The sequence below is a fragment of the Loxodonta africana genome, chromosome X (genome assembly GCF_030014295.1).
Source record: "Loxodonta africana isolate mLoxAfr1 chromosome X, mLoxAfr1.hap2, whole genome shotgun sequence".
Taxonomy (NCBI): Eukaryota; Metazoa; Chordata; class Mammalia; order Proboscidea; family Elephantidae; genus Loxodonta; species Loxodonta africana.
The window spans coordinates 127,692,945-127,713,785 of NC_087369.1; the positions used below are offsets into that span (position 1 = coordinate 127,692,945).

The 20,841-nt window shown below is 39.5% G+C and overlaps 1 protein-coding gene across 1 annotated transcript in view; it reads right to left on the reverse strand.

Annotated features, from left to right (window-relative positions):
• Nucleotides 1-5,864: 5,864 nt before the first annotated feature.
• The window catches only part of NUP62CL (nucleoporin 62 C-terminal like), a 108,536-nt gene continuing 93,559 nt past the window's right edge, over nt 5,865-20,841 (reverse strand). The window contains exon 12 of the mRNA XM_010594735.3: nt 5,865-7,406. Coding sequence (XP_010593037.1) covers nt 7,312-7,406 — 95 coding nt within the window. The 3' untranslated portion in view covers nt 5,865-7,311. The remainder of the gene's footprint in view (nt 7,407-20,841) is intronic.

The following is a 20,841-nucleotide window of genomic DNA, read 5'->3' on the forward strand; positions in this document are numbered from 1 at the left end:
GATTCTGACTCGGAGCGACCCTATAGGACAGAGTAGAACTACCCCATAGGGTTTCCAAGGAGCAGCTGGTGGATTCGAAACAGACTGAATAAGTGTGGTGAAAGGATACGACCCTGACACACACCTTTCCTGATTTTAAACCACAAAGTATCCCCTTGTTCTATTTGAATGGCTGCCTTTTGGTGTATGTACAGGTTCCTCATGAGCACAATTACGTGTTCTGGAATTCCCATTCTTCACAATGTTATCCATAATTTGTTATGATTTACACAGTCGAATGCCTTTGCTTAGTCTATAAAACACAGGTAAACATCTTTCTGGTATTCTCTGGTTTCAGCCAAGATCCATCTGACATCAACAATGATATTCCTTGTTCCACGTCCTCTTCTGAATCCAGCTTGGATTTCTGGCAGTTCCCTGTCGATGTACTGCTGCAAACAATTTTGAATGATCTTCAGCAAAATTTTACTTACATGTGATATTAATGATATTGTTTGAGAATTTCCACATTCGGTTGGATCACTTTTCTTTGGAATGGGCACAAATATGGACCTCTTCTAGTTGGTTAGCTAGTTAGTTGTCTTCCAAATTTCTTGGCAAAGACGAATGAGCACCTGTAGCGCTGCATCCGTTTGTTGAAACATCTCAATTGGTATTCAATTCCTGGAGCCTCGTTTTTTGCCAATGCCTTTGGTGCAGCTTGGACTTCCTCCTTCAGTACCATCTTCACTTGCTAAAAGCAAAGTGGACTTGAAGCTCTTATTGATGAAGATCTAAGATTACAGCCTTTAATATGGATTACACCTCAACACAAACAAAAATCCTCACAACGGGACCAATAAGCAACATCATGATAAACGGTGAAAATATTGAAGTTGTCAAGGATTTCATTTTACTTGGATGCAGGATCAATCCCCACGGAAGCAGCAGTCAAGAAATCAAACGATATATTGCATTGGGCAAATCTGCTGCAAAAGTCCTCTTTAAAGTGTTAAAAAGCAAAGATATCACTTTGAGGGCTAAAATGCACCCAACCCAGGACATGGTATTTTCATTCACCTCATATGCATGTGAAAGCTGGGCAATGACTAAGGAAGACCTAAAAAGGATTGACGCCTTCGAATTATGGTGTTGGCGAAGAATATTGATTATGCCATGGACTGCTAGAAGAATGAATAAATCTGTCTTGGTAGAAGTACATCTAGAATGCTCCTTAGAACTGACAATGGCGAGACTTCATCTCACACACTTTGGACATGTTATCAGGAAGGACGAGTCCCTGAAGGATATTATGCTTGGTAGAGGGTCAGCAGAAAAAGGAAGACCATCAACAAGATGGACTGACACAATGGGTACAACAATGGGCTCCAGCATAACAGTGATTGTGAGGATGGTAGAGGACCTGGCAGTGCTTCCTTCTGTTGTACATAGGGTCGCTATGGGTCAGAACTGACTCGACGACACCTAACAAAAACAACTGGTTAATTAAATGCTATGGACCACAGTTCTACTCTGACACACATGGGGTCACCATGAGCCAGAGTCCACTTGATGACAAGTTTTTTTTTTTTTTAAATATTGGCTCATTAGCTGTGATAAAGGAGCCCTGGTGGTGGAATGGTTAAGCGCTCGGCTGCTAATTGAAAGGTTGGCAGTTTGAACCTACCAGCCACTCAGGAAAAAAGACCTGGTGATCTACTCCCAAAAGATTAAAAAATATATATATATATATTTTTAAAAGATTACAGCCTAGGAAATCTGTGAGGCTGTTCTACTCTGTCGCATAGGGTTACTATGAGTTGGAATCAATTTGACAGCACACAACAGCAGCTGTGATTAATGTACCAGTTATGTTGTTAACAATAGGAAAAACTGAGTGGAGGCACACTGAATTCTATGTACTGTGCTTGGAACTTTTCTTCTGTAAATCTAAAACTTAAAAAAAAATAAAGTTTTTTTTTAAGCACACGAAAATAACATTTGTGACCTATCACATTGATAAAAAAGACCCCCAATTTTTTTGAGATTATGGGGAAATAGGCTCTTTCAGAGCATTGCTGGTAGGAATATAAATTGGTACAGCCTCTATGGAAGGCAGCTTGAGGATGCTATTAAAATTTTAAATGCATTCTCTCTAAAACAGCAATTCAGCTTCTAGGAATCTATTCTACAACGTGAAAAATTACATATATACGTATATGCATAGTGTCTATATTATATGTATGCATACAGTGTGTATATATTATACAGCTATTCACTGTAACAGTGTTTGTAATAACAAAGTATTGGAAACAAGTTAAATATCCACCAATATGGCACATCCATTCAATGAAAAACTATGCAGCAGTTAAAAAGATGGCTAAATTCTCAGTGGACTGCTACTGAACAATCTCCAAAATATACGTAGTGCAAAAAAATTTTTTTTTTCTAATAGCAAAGTGCAGGACAATGTTAGAGTATGCTACCATTTGTGTAAAAAAAAGGATATGTGTGTATGCATTTGCTTGTGTATGCATAAAATATCCGTGGAAGAAAATATAAACAAGTGGCGATTCTCTCCATGTAGGGGAACTGGGAGCCCTGGCGGCACAGCAGTAAAGAGCTCAGCTGCTAATCAAAAGGTTGGCAGTTTTACTCTACCAGCCACTCCTTGGAAACCCTATAGGGCAGTTCTACTGTGTCCTATAGAGTCGCTAAGAGTCAGAATTGACTCGACGGCAACGGGTTTGGTTTGATTTAGGGGAACTGGATGGCTGAGGGACAAGAGTGGGAGAAAGATGCCTTCACTCTACTCTTTAAATTTTGAACCACATGACTATATTACTTCACCGATAAATAATTAAAGGGAATCTTTTTAATATCGCAAAGCAAAAAAAAAATTACAAAAAAAAATCATAGGTTTGAGAGTCACATGCTTGGACTTGAATCTCAGCTCCCACTTAATGGCAATATAGCAGAGGAAGGCTTTGGAGCCCCTGGGTGCTGCAAATGGTTAATTTGCTGCATGAAGCTCTAATCCACCCAGAGGCATCTCAGAAGAAAGGACTGGCGATCTACTTCTGAAAACTCAGCCACTGAAAAATCCTATGGAGCACAGTGACACACATGGGGTCACCATGAGTCAACGTCAACTGGATGGCAACTGTTTAGGATTTTAGAGACAATTTGAACTTCATCTTTGCTTTGGTAAATTACTAAACTATGTGAGTTTCAATAAGATTATTTGACTGGTCTAGGCTAGTTTCTTCATCTATAAAATGGGGGTATAAGGTGACTGGGAAGCATCATACACAAATACAATGTTAAAGCCACTCCATGCATGACACGGTGGTCATCTATGAGTGAATATTCCAAGGTTATACCGTAGGTTCAGACTTACTTAAACTGGTCTATATTGCTATGCTCAAGTCACAGCATATGACCAAGGAGCAACTACTGGGAGACACTGTACTTCCAATCCTGAGCACTTCTAGCAGATTCAAAATATCGTGGTATTAGAGTTATCCAAAACGTGCCATATGCACATAACTGTGCTCTTGCAGCACACAGTACAGACATAACACGTACTACTTTGTGGATTTGGCACAGAACATGGACTGACTGTGAGACTAAAAATGTTGATCATATCTTAGCCTGCACCAGGTAAATCATATATGGTGGTAGGACTAAATTTTGCTACTCAACCACACTGTCCAATAGACATGTTGATCAATAAGGAAATTGAAAAATACATCAAGGTATATCAAGGATGCTAGTGTGCCTGTCCCCTGGGAAGTTGGCAAAGGGTGAAAGAGATATTACACCAGCCATCATCCCAGAGGACATACAACTTCTAATAAAACATATAACCTATTGGTACTGAAGTGATATTACGTTACACAGTGCTCTACAAATCCACTAGATGGGATGAGTGGAGAATGAATGTCTCAAGAGACATTCACATAGCCACAGAAGTGCAACTGGAAAGGAAGGTCATAGGAATTACTCTACATATATATGGATAACTGTAGCCAGCCCAAGTGGTAGGTAACCAAAACCAAACCAAACCTCTTGCCATCGAGTTGATTCCAACTCATAGCGATGCTATAGGACAAAGTAGAACTGCCTCATATGGTTTCCAAGGAGCGCCTGGTGGATTTCAACTGCCAACCTTTTGGTTAGCAGCCGTAGCTCTTAACCACTCTGCTACCAGGGTTTCCAAGTGGTAGGTACTAAGGAGTAATACATTGAGAAAATTGTACTGAAAGGAAAATCATGCCATTTCTAGCTCTGCCAAACTTAACTGTGTAATAATAGCTATTCTGTTTCCCACAGCATGCCTCTCCTGGCCTAAAAAGGGTATCAGTCAGTGTATATATAAAAAAGCTTATACATGGGCACAGACATCTTACCATGAGGTAATTTCACCCCTAGAAGAATTTATGACAAACTGACAAATATGCCTCATTTGTCTTTCTGACAATTTAACAAGGTTAGTTTAATTAAGCCAGAAGCTCCTCCTTAGCATAGACACATTTTCAGGGTTTGTCTTTTTTAGGTGTTTTGTTCCCAGCACACTTCTGATGAATACGTTATGAAGCAATTATAATTCACAGATATGGAAGATGCTAAAATCAAAAATCTTCTCTTGAAGAGGCACATCATCACACATCTAATATTGAGTAAACTGTGCATGTCTTTCAAATTCCCCAAATTTGACAGCACAAATGCTGTTATAGAGAGAATATAGCATCTTTTCCAAAGCAGACAAAAAATTTTTTTTAGATGAGCATTGAAAAAGTGTTAGCACTACAAATATGAGAATTCTTCATCAGCTAGTATCTCAGCTGGTCTTTAACAACGATTAGGAGGGGCTCAAGACTCTACAGCAAAACAAATATTGCTTTAAAATTACTGAGGTTGGTTATTTTAACCTTTTAGTTAATATTCGTTCAACAACGTCATCATGTCTTTTAAACACTCTTATAACCAGAGTCAGAAAGAGCCAAAGAGTCCAAGGCTCTAGATTCTAGACAGTACACTGAACTATACCAGTAAATCTTCATGTTATTGGATGATCTGGAAGCCAGTTGTCATTCGCCGGTCTTTCCTATGTATTGGAAGAAGCACTATAACTCCCAGTGAGAATAGGGCAATAGTCAACAGCAATACTATAACTTCCTTTTCCTTTATTTTACTTAGAGACTCTACTAGTAGTGGAAAGACATAAAGGAATCTCCAAACTTTAGAGAAGTGAAAACTCGTTTCTTCTCACAAAACAGTTGGGAAAAACCTAATATAGTCTGGCTCTTATCTTGTAGGCAAAAGATGATGCCCAAGATGAACTTATTTTCCCATCTAATGAGGCAGGGATATGACTAGAACCAGTGTCTCCTCCAATACACTATATTCTCTTTACTGAATGTGAAACTTAACTTATGCACAGGCTACTTTACAAGAGTTAAATCTCCAAAAGCAACTTGGAGAAAATGTCTTTGTGGTAGAATAGTAATAATGAGACTCAAAACTAGAGACTACTCAAGATTATACTCAAAAGCTGTGTTTACCTACAGAAATCATCCACAACAGTCAACTGTCTATGGATTATTTTCACATTCTATGATTTTGAGTGCTGACAACAACTTACCTGATGAGAAGCTGCTTCTTTGAAAAGTTTGGGTAGGAAAAAAGAGGTCAGGACATTCTCTCTTCTCCTAAAACCAAAAAAAAAAAAAAACAAAAAAAAAAACCCCAAACCTGTTGCCGTTGAGTCGATTCTGATTCACAGTAACCCTATAGGACAGAGTAGAACTGCTCCATAGGGTTTCCAAGGAACGCCTGGTGGATGTCTTCTTCTAAGGTCATGAAAATCACTAATACATTTTCTTCCTGCAATGTGCACTCTTCAGGATGGTCAAGTGCAGTCAGCACAACAGAAATTCAGCTCAAGAATTATAGGCAACTAAGCTCTAGTCACTCGAAAACCTTTAAGTAGTTTATTTTGGCTTTATACTTTTATTTTTTCAGACTATCATCTTTATTTATGACTTAGGTAAAACATGAAACACAAGAGACCAGGCTGTTCGAAAGCTAAGAACAAGGCTTTTTCTTTAAAAACAAATAAATACACAAAACCCAACAACTATAAATCATGTGCTAAAACCAAGTAAAACATCAGGGTAGCCATACATTAAAAATAATTGAATTGCCTGAACCACACCCTTTTTAAAAATTCATGGTGGAAATGTACGTAACAATACACATACCCACTCAACATTCTTACATGTACAGCTCAGTGACATTGGTCACATTCTTTGCATTGTGTTGTCATTCTTGCTATCTCTACTCATATTGTTTCACCACCAGTAACTTAAACTCTGTCCCCTAAACTTCTTCTGTGTTTTAGATTTACTGTTGTCGATTTGTTCTCATATAGATAATTCTTTAGAAGACTGCACTGCTCAACACAAACATTCTTCACTATTTGAGCTAAACTGTAGTTTAAAGATGAATTCATGGAATAGTTTCGGTTCAAGGCTTAAAGATTATCTCGGGGCAATAGATTCAGGGGTCCCCCCAGTCTCAATGGTTCCAATGAGTCTGGTTTTTTATAAAAATTTGAAACTCTGTTCCACATTTCTCCTCCTTTTGATCAGGATCTAGCTACAGGGTCCTTGATCAAAACCGAACTGTACCTTTTTAAAACTAAGTCAAGTCCCCAAACTACCATAACTCTTTTCCCTTCTCTAAATTTCTACAGCACACTATCTTTAATTCATAACACACTCTTTTGTATGTCTATATTGTTTTTATATATACTAGCATTAATTATATCTGAAACTAGAGAGTAAGTTCCTTTCAGGAGAGAGAATTTACCGTATCTAGCACTATACACTGAACGTAATAGGCACCCAGTAAAAATTGGTTGGCATTTACTTTTAGATAAACATTTCCCTATGGTTTGGTTAGAGTGAGAAGGATCATGTGTGTTGGTGGTAGTACGTGGAATCTAGGAGAGTAAGATTCAAACTGCACACATGGAGTCAACACCTGATAGTTTGCTGCCCAGATAAAGGGGCTAATATAGGGTCGCTATGAGTCAGAATCAACTCAGTGGCACTGGGTTTGCTTTTTGGTTTTTATAGTTTAGATTTCTAACTTTAAAAGTCAAATTCTCAACAACACAATATTTGAATGGGAGAAAATCACACACACACACACACACATTTATTACAACCAAAAATTAGACAATAACTGCAAACACTACCCTAGACTCCTCAGAACTTATAGGTAATGAATAATTCAAAAACAACATGCTGAAGATATGGTCATTCAGTCAAAAGCAATCCTGACATTGCGTTCTTGCTCCTTGCGACGACAATCCTCGAAAACCTGTGTCACCTCTTCTACCTTCCTTTCCAGAAAACCTACAGAGGAAAAAGTCATGCAATCATTAATCTGAGGTCAAGATATCCCAGGAACACAGTAACTTACATTCTCCCATCAACACATGACTTTACATATCAATTTTAATAGCTTTAAGTTTGAGAAAAATACAGAACAGGAAAAATACCCATTTGTTTGGAAACTTTGAAAACAGTGGACAAGATTGTTCTTTATCTGCTCTCCTTAGCTTTCATGTAAATAACTGTCTACTTGACATTTATGTCTGGTTGGAGAGAAGTGTTAACTGCTTTTTACTCATCATAGCTTAACAGTGCCATCCATACAGGGTGGTCACTGAATTTGGAGTGTAGATTTTGGTGGGTCATAGCTACCTACGGAGCCCTGGTGGGCATAGTGGTTAAGAGCTATGGCTGCTAACCAAAAGATTGGCAGTTTGAATCTACCATCTGCTCCTTGGAAACCCTATGAGACAGTTCTACTCTATCCTACATGGTCATTAGGAGTTGGAAGCGACTTGATGGCAACGGATTTTTTAGCTACCCATGAGCAAATTAGTACACTATATTTGCATTTAGGTTCCCTTCTAATGATTTATTTAATTCATTGTTTCTTAAATTTTCACAGGGACAGAGCACTACAAAACATCATTAACTTTATTATGTAAAATAGTAACTTCTGGCTAGTAAAAACAAGCTGCTGAAGTGAGCATGATAATCTGAGTTTTTCTGTTACCATGCACAAATACACTTGATCATTTGTATTGCTGTCCATTAATGCTTATTAGTGGCTAAACAATAACTGGTATCCAAGATTTAAGAAAAACTTTATGAGATAAAAACTTAAAATGTAAAACAATGTATTTTAATCTTCTCCAAAGCCCCAATGTATTCCATTTTTGAAGTATAACACCTTATCCTACGTTATAACCTACAGGCATTCTGTAAGGTCATGATGTAACAACAAGTGATTTAAATAATGGCTGCTGTCTACTAAAGGGCTAGCAAACCCATGTATGTTGAACTTGAGAAAACAAATCTTTTTGTTGTAATAACTAACTGTGGGATGCAATTTTGTCCCCCTAAATAACATTTTTTTTAATGTGACAGAAGCACAAATGAGCACTACAGCAAACCATTAACTTGAGGCCAGAAGTGTCAACATAAGCACAATCTACTAACTTGCTGATTGATATTTGTTTATATATTAAATGCAAAGGAGTACATTTATAAAAATAACAAAAATCGATAAAATGCCGAGAAACACAAGTCAGCATTATTAATTGAGCCTTACTATAAACATTTTGTCATGTCTTTGAATTGAATTTCCAGGACTATTTCTGTGTTAATATACTTTACATTTTTTAGGGCTTTCATTCTAAAAGGGCAAAAATTACACCTAAGCACTTCATGCCAAGAGTTCTTTTCCTATGTTAAGTGTCAGTGATTGATTCCTGCAGGCCTAATACATTATATATGATCCTAGAAGTAAAATAACAGTAACGGCCAAAACTTGGAAAAACATACATTTTGTCATTTAAAAATAACTGCACTGTAACAATCTGAAAATGAAATTAAGAAAACAATTCTATTCACAATAGCATCAAAAAGAACGAAAAAACTTAGGAATAATCTTAACAAATTAAGCTTATCTATCTCTCTCTCTGTATATACATGTAAGTTTCACTGGTTTTGCTCCTCTAGAGAACCCAGCCTAAGACATCTGGTGCCAGGAGTAGGGTGGAAATGGGAATGGCACCACTCACTGTTACCCCTAGTGACCCACTTGCAAATTTTTTGCTTCCTGTCCCCACAGCCCTATGCTCTGTGGGTCTAGAGGTCTTAGTTCCAAAGGGAGGAATGCTCCCACCAGGAGACACATCACTGATTCCACTGAACTGGAAGTTAAGAATGCCACCCAGTCACTTTGGGCTCCTCATGCCTCTGGATCAACAGGCAAAGAAGGGAGTTACCATATTGGCTGGTGTGCTTGATCCCGATTACCCAAGGGAAATCAGATTGGTATTACATAAAGAAGATAATGAAGAACATGTCTGGAATACAGGAGATCCCATAGGGTGTCTCTTAGTACTACCATACCCTGTGATTGGTCAATGGAAAACTAGAGCAACTCAATTCTGACATGAATACTAATGGCCCATATCCTTCAGGTATGAAGGTAAGTCACTCCACCAGGCAAAGAACCATGACCAGCTAAGGGCAAAGGGAATACTCAATGGGTGGTGGAAGAAGGTAGTTCTAAATACCAGTTACGACCATGTGATCAGTTGTAGAAATGAGAACTGTAATTGTTATGACCATTTCTTCCTTGTTTTATTATACATGCGTGTGTATATACACACATGTATACATATACACACATATATATATCAAATATTTTCATTTTTTCACTCCCTTATCCCATTATTATAAAATATAAAATGTAAACGGGGCTAGTGCATTTTCAGATGTACTTGTTAGTTGTATCACGTTAGGCACAAGTATGACTTTATAACTGTCATTATTTAGAGATTATGTATGGTTTAAGGAGATGTGTACAGGTACCAAGTTGACATGGGGTGGACTGTGATGGTTAATGTTATGTGTTAACTTGGCTATGATTCTCAGTGGTTTGGCAAACATTGGACTGATTGCTCTTCCATTATGTAATCATCTCCATGATGAGATCTGATGTAATGCGATCATTTCCATGATGAGATCTGCTTTTTAAGCATCCAATCAGTTGAAAGGGGGAGTCTCCTTGGGCGGTGTAGCCTGCACCCAGTATATAAATGGATGTTCCAGCAAGGCTTACTATTGCTCTGGATCTTGTATCTGATTCATCATCATCTGACCTCCAGTTCTTGGAATGTGAGCCAACAGCCTGCCACCTAACCTTCAAATTTTGGGATCTGTCAGCTCCTGCAACCCTGCGAGCCAGCAGCCTGACATCTGACCTGCTGATTTCGAGTTTGTCAGCCCCTGCAGCCATGTGAGTCAGCCCCTGCAACCATGTGAGTCAGAAGAAGCCTGATGTCTGACACACAGATTTGGGACTTTCCAGGCTCCTCAACTGTGTGAGCCATTTCCCTGAATTAAATTGTTCTCTCTCTATATATTTATGAATCGACTTGATGGCAATCAGTTTGGTTTGGTTTATATATATATATATATATATATGTTTCACTGTTTTGTTCCTCTAGAGAACCCAGCCCAAGACAACTGTACACTGAAAACTAGACAATACTGTTAAGAGAAACTAAAGCAGATCTAAATAAAGGAGCGACCTTACATGTTCATGAACTGGAAGACTCACTGTTGTTTAGATAGCAAATCTCCACAAATTGATCTACAGATTCAGTGGAATCCCTATCAAGATTCCAGTATACTATTTTTGTAGAAATAGACAAGATACATAAAATTACAAAGGAATTACTGATAACTATGACAACATGGATGAAACTCGAAAACGTTACAAGTGAAAGAAGCCGGACATAAAAGGTTACATATGCTTCCATTTATATGAAATCTCTAGGAAAGGCAATTCAATTAAGACAGAAAGTAGATAATGGCTGCTGGGGCTTGGGGTAAGAAATCAGCCACAAATGAGCAAGAAGGAATGTTTCTGGGTGACAGAAACGTTCTAAAAAGTGGATAGTGTGGTGGTTACACAACTCTAATCAAACAAACAAAAACCCATTGCTGCTGTGTCAATTCCGACTCATAGTGACCCTGTAGGACACAGTAGAACTGCCCCATAGGATTTCCAAGGCTGTAATCTACTCTGTCCTTCTACAGGGTCGCTAGGAGTTGTCATTGACTCAACAGAAATGTGTGCGTGTGTGTGTGTTTTTTTGTTTTGTTTTGTTTATGTACAGTACAAGGAGCGCTGGTGGCACAATTGTTAAGCACTGGGCTATTAACTGAAAGGTTGGCAGTTCAAACCCACCAGCTTTTTCTCGGGAAAAAAGACCTAGCAATCTGCTCTCATAAAGATTTGTTGTTGTTAGGTGCTGCTGAGTCAGTTTCGACTCACAGCAATCCTACATACAGCAGAATGAAAACACTACCCAGTTCTGAGCCATCCTCACAATCGTTGGTATATTTTGGCCCATTATTGCAGCCACTCTGTCAATCCGTCTCATTGAGGGGCTCACTTTTTTTCACTGACCCTGTACTTTACCAAGCATGATGTCCTTCTCCAGGGACATACGTGAGATGAATTCTCGCCATATTCACTTCTAAGGAGCATTCTAGATGTATTTCCTCCAAGAGAGATTTGTTTTTTTTTTTTTCTGGCAGCCCATGGTATATTCAATAATCTTGGCCAATACCATAACTAAAAGGCATCAATTCTTCTTCGATCAACCTTATTTATTGTTCAGCTTTCGTATACATATGAGGTGACTGAAAATACCATGGCCTGGGTCAGGCCCACCTTAGTCCTCAAAGAAACATTTTGCTTTTGAACACTTTAAAGAGGTCTTTTGCAACAGATCTGCCCAGTGCCATACATCATTTGATTTCTTGATTGCTGCTTCCATGGGTGTTGATTGTGGACCCAAGTAAAATGAAATCCTTGACAACTTCGCTCTTTTCTCCATTTATCATGTTGCTTATGGGTACAGTTGTGAGATTTTTTGTATAATCCGTATTGAATGCTGTAGTCTTTGATCTTCATCAATAAGTGTTTCAAGTCCTCTTGGCTTTCTGCAAGCAAGGTTGTGTCATCTGTGTATCACAGGTTGTTAGCGAGTCTTCCTCTACTCCTGATGCCACATTCTTCTTCCTATAGTCCAGTTTCTTGGATTATTTGCTCAGCGTATAGATGCACTGCTGGAACTGCTCACTCGTCTATGCCAAAAAATTCGGAAGACAGCTACTTGGCTAACTGGCTGGAATGATCCATATTTATTCCTATTCCCAAGAAAGGTGATCCAACAGAATGCAGAAATTATCAAACAATATCATTAATATCAGACACAAGTAAAATTTTGTTGAAGATCATTCAAAAGCAGCTGCAGCACTATATCGGCAGGGAACTGCCAGAAATTCAAGCTGGATTCCGAAGAGGACATGGGATCAGGGATATCATTGCTGATGTCAGATAGAGCCTGGCTGAAAGCAGAGAATACCAAAAAGATTTTTACCTGTGTTTTATTGACTATGCAAAGGCATTGGACTGCGTGGATCACAACAAATTATGAATGACATTGTGAAGAAGGGGGATTCTAGAACACTCAATTGTGCTCATGACGAACCTGTACTTATACTAAGAGGCAGTCATTCATACAGAACAACGGGATACAGCATGGTTTAAAGTCAGGAAAGGTGTGCATCAGGGTTGTAGCCTTTCACCATAGCTATTCAATCTGTATGCTGAACAAATAATCCAAGAAGCTGGACTCTATGAAGAATGGGACATCAAGATTGGCGGAAGACTCAGTAACAACCTGTGTTATGCAGATGACATAACCTTGCTTGCTGAAAGTAAAGAGGACTTGAAGCACTTACTGATGAAGACCAAAGACCACAGACTTCAGTATGGATTATACCTCGACATAAAGAAAACAAAAGTCCTCACTACAGGACCAATAAGCAATATCATTATAAGCAGAGAAAAGATTGAAGTTGTCAAGGATTTCACTTTACTTGGATCCACAATCAACACCCATGGAAGCAGCAGTCAAGAAATAAAAAGGCGCATTGCATTGGGCAAATCTACTGCAAAAGACCTCTTTAAAATGTTGAAAAGCAAGGATGTCACCTTGAAGACTGTCATGGATTGAATTGTGTCCCCCCAAAATATGTGTATTGATTGGGCTAGGCCATGATTTCCAGTATGGTGTGATTGTCTACCATTCTGAAATCTGACGTGATTTTCCTATGTGCTGTAAATCCTACCTTTATGATGTTGATGAGGTGGAATAGGCAGCAGTTGTGTTGGTGAGGCAGGACTCAAGCTACAAGATAGGATTGTGTCTTGAGGCAATCTCTTTTGAGATATGAAAGAGAGAGGCAAGCAGAGAGATAGGGGGACCTCATACCACCAAGAATGCAGAGCTGGGAGCAGAGCACGTTCTTTGGATCAGAGGTTCCTGTGCTGAGAAGCTCCTAATCCAGGGGAATATTGCTGACAAGGACCTTCCTCTAGAGCCCACAGAGAAAGACTTCCCCTGGAGCTGATGCTCTAAGTTTGTACTTGTAGCCTACTAGACTGTGAGAAAATAAATTTCTCTTTGTTAAAGCCATCCATTTGTGGTATTTCTGTTACAGCGGCACTAGATGACTAAGAAAAAGACTAAGGCACACCTCACCCAAGCCATGGTGTTTTCAATTACGTCATATGCATGTGAAAGCTGGACTATGAATAAGAAAGACCAAAGGAGAATTGATGCCTTTGAATTCTGGTGTTGATGAAGAATACTAAACATACCGTGGACTGCCAGGAGAAGGAGCAAATCTCTCTTGGAAGAAGTACAACCAGAATGCTCCTTAGAAGCAAGGATAGTGAGACCATGTCTCACATATTTTGGATATGTTATCAGGAGGGATTAGTCCCTGGAGAGGGACATCATGCTTGATAAAGTAGAGGGTCGGCGAAAAAGAGGAAGACCCTCGATGAGATGGATTGACACAGGGGCTGCAACAATGGGCTCAAGTGCAACAAGGATTGTGAGGAAGGCAAAGGACTGGGCAGTGTTTTGCTCTGTTGTACATAGGGTCGCTATGAGTTGGAACCAACTTGAAGGCACCTGACGACAACATCTAGATTGAATAAAAAAAATGGTGAAATAATACACCCCAAACACATACCTTCCCTGATTTTAAACCACACAATATCCCCTTGTTTGTTCTCTTTGAACAACTGCCTATTGGGGTATGTGCAGGTTCCTCATGAGCACGATTAAGTGTCTGTGCATTCCCATTCTTCACAATGTTATCCATAATTTGCTATGATCCACACAGTCCAACGTGTTCACATCATCAGTAAAACACAGGTAAATGTGTTTCTAGTATTTTCTGCTTTCAGCCATGGTCCATCTGACATCAGCAATGATATCCCTGGTTCCACGACTTTTTCTAAATCAGGCATGAATTTCTGGCAGTTCTCTGTCGATGTACTACTACAGCCATTTTTGAATTCAACAAAATTTTACTTGCGTCTGATATTAATAATTGTTTGATGATTTCTGAATTCTGTTGGATCACCATTCTTTGGAATGGGCACAAATATACATCTCTTCCAGGTGGTTGGCCAGGTAGCTGTTTTCTAAATTTCTTGGCATAGCCAAGCACACGCTTCCGGTGTTGCATTCATTTGTTGAAATATCTCAATTGGTATTACCCTCTATTCCCGAAGCCTTGTTTTTTGCCTATGCCCTCAGTGCAGCTTGGACTTCTTCCTTCAATACCATTGGTTCTTGATCATATGCTGCCTCCTGAAATAGTTGAACGTCAACCAATTCTTTTTGGTAAAGTTACTTTGTATTCCTTTCATCTTCTGTTAATGCTTCCTGTGTCATTCAATATTTTCCCCATAGGATCCTTCAATATTGCAACTCGAGGCTTGAATTTTTCTTCAGTTCTTTCAGCTTGTGAAACACTAAGGGTATTCTTCCCTTTTGGTTTTCTAACTCCAAGTCTTTGCACATGTCATTATAATACTTTACTTTGTCTTCTTCAGCCGCCTTTTAAAATCTCCCGTTCAGCTCTTTTATTTCATCATTTCTTGCATTTGCTTTTACTACTCTACGTTCAAGAGCAAGTTTCAGAGTCTCTTCTAACATTCATTTTGATCTTTCTTTCCTATCTCTTTAATGACCTTTTGCTTTCTTCATGTATGTCCTGGATGTCATCCCACAACTCACCTGGCCTTCTGTCATTAGTGTTTAATGCATCGAAACTATTCTTGAGATGGTCTCTAAGTTCAGGTGGGATATACTCGAGGATGTACTTTGGCTCTTGTGGACTTGTTCTAACTTTCTTCAGCTTCAACTTGAACATGCATACAAGCAACTGATGGTCTATTCCACAGTGGGCCCTGGCCTTGTTCTGACTGATGATACTGAGCTTCTCCATTGTCTCTTCCCACAGATGTAGTCGATTTGATTCCTGCGTATTCCATCCGGTAAGGTCCATGTGTATAGTTGCAGTTTATGTTCTTAGAAAAAGGTAGTTTTTTTGAATAGGCTGTTGGTCTTGCAAAATTTATCATGCATTCTCCTGCGTTGTTTCTATCACAAAGTCCATATTTTCCAACTACTGGCCTTTCTTCCTTGTTTCCAACTTTCACATTCCAATCACCAGTAATTATCAACTCATATTGATTGCCTGTTTGATCAATTTCAGACTGAAGTTGGTAAAAATGTTCAATTTCTTCATCTTTGGCATTAGTGGCTGATGCATGAATTTGAATAACAGTCATATTAACTGGTCTTCCCTGTAGGCATATGGATATTATTCTATGAGTGTCAGCACTGTACTTCAGGATAGATCTGGAAATGGTGTTTTTGATGATGAATGTGATGCCATTTCTCTTCAATTTGTCATTCACAGCATAATAGGCCATATGGTTTTTCAATTCAAAATGGCCATTACCAGTCCATTTCAGCTCACTAATACCTAGGATATCAACGTTTATGCATTCCATTTCATTTTTGACGACTTCTAATTTTCTTAGATTCATACTTCGTACATTCCACATTTCAATTATTAACAAATGTTTATAGCTATTTCTTCTCATTTTGAGTCATGCCACATCAGCCAATGCAGGTCCTGAAAGCTTTACTCCAACCACATCATTAAGATCAACTCTATTTTGAGGAGGCAGCTCTTCCCTTGGCATATTTTGAATGCCTTCCAACCTGAGGGCCTCATCTTCCAGCACCATAGCAGACAATGTTCTGCTGATATTCATAAGGTTTTCACTGGCCAATTTTCTAGAAGTAGATCACCAGGTCCTTCTTCCCAGTCTGTTTTAGTCAGGAAGCTTCGCTGAAACCTGTCCACGATGTGTGGATCTGCCGGTATTTGAAATACCAGTGGTGTAGCTTCCAGCATCACAGCAACATGCAGGCCATCATAGTACAACAAACTATGAGATGAGTTATGGCCCCTCTCGTAAAGATTACATCCTAGGAAATCCTATGGGCAGTTCTATTCTGTCCTATAGGGTTGCTATGAGCCAGAATTGACTTGATGACACACAAGAACAACAAGTGTTCACTACAACACCATTTAAAATAGCAAAAGGTAGGAATATTAACAAACACCTAACAATGAGGCATTCATTAAATAAACTATGGTCTATCCACATAATGAAATATTTAAAAGACATTAAAATGTAAAATATTTCATAATATAGAAGAGAGGGCATGTACACATGTCTGTTAATTTTGTACCTCTTCTCCATCAAAAGTACAGTGTGCTGTATATACAGCAAGGGACGAATACATTAAAAACACACACTGGACTACAAGTTCATGCCAGGTATTGCTAAATTCTGAAGATACAGAGATAATAAATTAAGATATAATCTCTATCATCAAATCCATTGCCATCTAGTCGATTCCAACTCATAGTGTCCCTATAGACAGAGTAGAACTGCCCCATAGGTTTTCCAAGGAGTAGCTGGTAGATTCGAACTGCCAACCTTTTCATTAGCAGCTGTAGCTCTTTACCACTATGCCACTAGGCCTCTCTCTATTATCAGGGTGCTCAAATTCTAGTAGGGAGACAAACATGAAATAAGTAACTGCAATTTCAGTGCAATGAATTACTTAATATGGCCCTTCTAGCCATGGTCTTTGTGACTCACACACAATGATTGAGTGGGACTATGTAAATAAAGTATATGGAACCTGTGATGGTTGGGGTTATATGTCATCTTGGCTAGGCCATGATTCCCAGTATTATGTGGTTGTCCTTCATTTTATGTGTTGTAGATCCAGACTTCTACGTGTTGATGAGACAGGAGTGGTGTAAGGTGTGCCTTGGGTTGAAGCCTTATAGGAGGGTGTGACTGAAGCCCTGCCCTTACTAAAGTTATGCCCTTCCCTGGGGTGTGGTCTGTACCTAAGATATATGTGTGTGTCCTGGTGAGGCTCTCTCTGCATCTAGATCCCACGTCCGGTTTGTGATCAATTGGCCTCCTCAGAGACCTGCTGTCTGACCTGCCGATTCTGGGATTTGCCAGTCTTCACAGCCCCTTGGGCTGGTGGTCTATCATGTGACCTGATTCGCCAGCTTCTGCAGGCTTGTGAGCCAGCAGCCTGTGGTCTGAACTGCAGGTTTGAGTTCAGCTCCTGCAGCCAAGTAGATCAGGAGAAGCCTATCCTGACCCACAAATTTGGAACTTGCCAGCCTCCACAAATGCGTGAGCCATTTCCTTTATATGGTTCATGAGTTCTGTGAGACTTTGCAGCAAATTAGGGAACCCAAAGACAGGAGGGAGAGTACTAGGAGAGAGGGAGTAGTTCATGTAGAGATGACGGAGTGGTACAACAGCTTGGAAGAGCTGGACATTTGGACATCTTTAACCTCCACCTCATAGGAACCAACTTTGTGCTGATCCTTATAAATTATTCATCGAGCAATATTGTATGATAAATGCTAACAATATAGCATATGGAACATAGAATGGATATAAAGAAGGGGATAATCAACTCTGTTTGCATGGTGAGTCAAGGAAGGCTTCTTAGAAGAGAGGGCTATTAAACTAGATCTTGACATGGAGCAGCTAGCAGCAGACAATGATGGAGTGGGTTTCTCTAGGCATTAGAAACCAAACAGCCAAAAACATAGAGGAAAATGTAAGAGTGGATGCTTTTAAAATCATACATACTTTTAAAAAGTAGTGCTGTAAATAAAAGATGATGCTGGAGAACAGGTAGGTGGTTAGATTATACAGGGTGCTTTGTATATTATGCAAAGAAAGACTTTATCTTTGGGCAATAGGAACTACTGAAGGGTTTTAATAGAGACAATTAGAACAAAGTATCATTTTATCAAGATCACTCTGGCAGCAGAGAAGATGAATTAGACTGGGGTAAGGCTGGGGAAAGGAGGCCAGTAAGGTCTCCAGTTAAAAATTAAACACATGCATTTACCTCTATTCCACAGCAAACACCAGTAAAATAGGAGTAAAGAGATTTTTTTAAAAGAAGCATAAACCCACGAGAACAAAGGCGACAAGAAAGGAGAAAAAAAACGAACTATGGAAATTGAAACTAGACTTGTACAGCAGAAACCTAAAAAGGATTTGGGATTAGTAAAACCAGGTAATTCAAAGTGATGGTGAAAGTGGAGCTGAAAACTGGAGGATTAGTAGAATGTTTAGGAAGTAGACCTCCTCTCCCACATATCCTACAGCTGGCTGACTCTCCCTACCCAAGCCTGGCAGAAGACTTTTCTTTAGAGAGGATAAACTAGATGAGCTCTGGGTCAGGGACATCAGCCACATCTGAGAGTAAGTATTCTGGATCAAAAACAGAGATTAAGTGAAAGTTTACAAGGCATTAAGTGAAAGTCTACAAACTGAGCACTGAGACTCCAGCTCCTTCCCCAACAGCTCTCAAAAACACTGGCTTGTAACACTAGGCTTATTAACCTCTAGCCAGGAGTTGGAAGATGCTTCTCTGGAGAATATGACCAACCAAAGAGAAAAATCCGAAAGATAACAGCTGGAGTTCCCCAATGAAAAGGTTTAGCCACAATTACCCTATACTAAGTGTGATGGTTAATTTTACGTGTCAACTTGGTTAGGCCACGGTACCAAGCTGCTGGCTCAAACACTAGTCTAGTTGCTGTTATGAAGCAGTTGTATGTGATTACATTAGTTGGCCTTAGGATTGCCTTCCATAATGTGGGTGGGCTTCAGTCAATCAGCTGAAGACTTAAAAAGCAAAAAGGAAGCTTTCCCTATGGTGTATTCTGCCTCCTGACTATAAACAAACTTACTGCCAGAATTCTTCCTGTCACCTGATCTACAAATTTTGGGACACAAGACTACAGGAATCTCCATCCTGTTACTTGACTGGCCAAAGCAAAACAAACCCATTGCCACTGAGTCAATTCCAATTCACAGCAACCTTACAGGACAGAGTAGAACTGCCCCACAGGGTCTTCAAGGCTGTAAAGCTTTATGGAAGCAGACTGCCACATCTTTCTCCTGTGGAGCAGCTAGTGATTTTGAACTGCTGACCTTTCCGTTGGCAGCTGAGCACTTTAGCCACTGCACCACCGGGGCTCTTTTGGACTTGCCAGTCCCCCATAATCTCTCTATATATCTATCTTACTAGTTCTGTTTCTCTTGTTGTTAGGTGCCGTCGAGTCGACTCCAACTCATAGCAACCCTATGTACAACAGAATGAAATACTGCCCGGTCCTGCACCATCCTCACAGTTGTTACTGTGTTTGAGCCCATTGTTGTAGCCACTGTGTCAATCCATTCTGTTGAGGGTCTTCCTTTTTTTCGCGGACCCTCTATTTTATTAAGCATGATGTCCTTCTCCAGGGTCTGGTCTCTCCTGATAACATGTCTCAAGTATGTGAGATGAAGTCTCACCATCCTTGCTTCTAATGAGCATTCTGGCTGTACTTCTTCCGAGACAGATTTGTTCCTTCTTCTGGCAGTCCATGGTATATTCAATATTCTTCGCCAACACTATAATTCAAAGGCATCAACTCTTCAGTCTTCCTTATTGTCCAGCTTGCACATGCATATGAGGCAACTGAAAATATCAAGGCTTGGGACAGGTGCACCTTAGTCCTTAAAGGGACATCTTTGCTTTTTAACACTTTAAAGAGAACTCTTGCAGCAGATTTGCCCAATGCAATGAGTCAGCTGATTTCTTGACTGCTGCTTCCATGGACATTGATTGTGGATCCAGGCAAAATGAAATCCTTGACAACTTCAATCTTTTCTCTGTTTATATGACATTGCTTATTGGTCCAGTTGTGAGGATTTTTGTTATCTTTATGTTGAGGTGTAATCCATACTGTAGGCTGTGGTCTCTGATCTTCACCAGTAAGTGCTTCAAGTCCTCCTCACTTTCAGCAAGTAAGGTTGTGTCATCTGCATAACATAGGTTGTTAATGAGTTTTCCTCCAATCCTGATGCCCCATTCTTCTTCATATAGTCCAGCTTCTCGGATTATTTGCTCAGCATACAGACTGAATAGCTATGGTAAAAGGATACAACCCTGATGCACACCTTTCCTGACGTTAAACCAATCAGTATCCCCTTGTTCTGTGCAAACAACTGCCTCTTGATCTATGTAAAGGTTCCTCATGAGCACAATTTAAGTGTTCTGGAATTCCCATTCTTCTCTATGTTATCTATAATTTGTTATGATCCACACAGTCAAATGCTTTTGCATAGTCAATAGAACAAAGGTAAACATCTGTCTGGTATTCTCTGCTTTCAGCCAGGCTCCATCTGACATCAGCAATGATA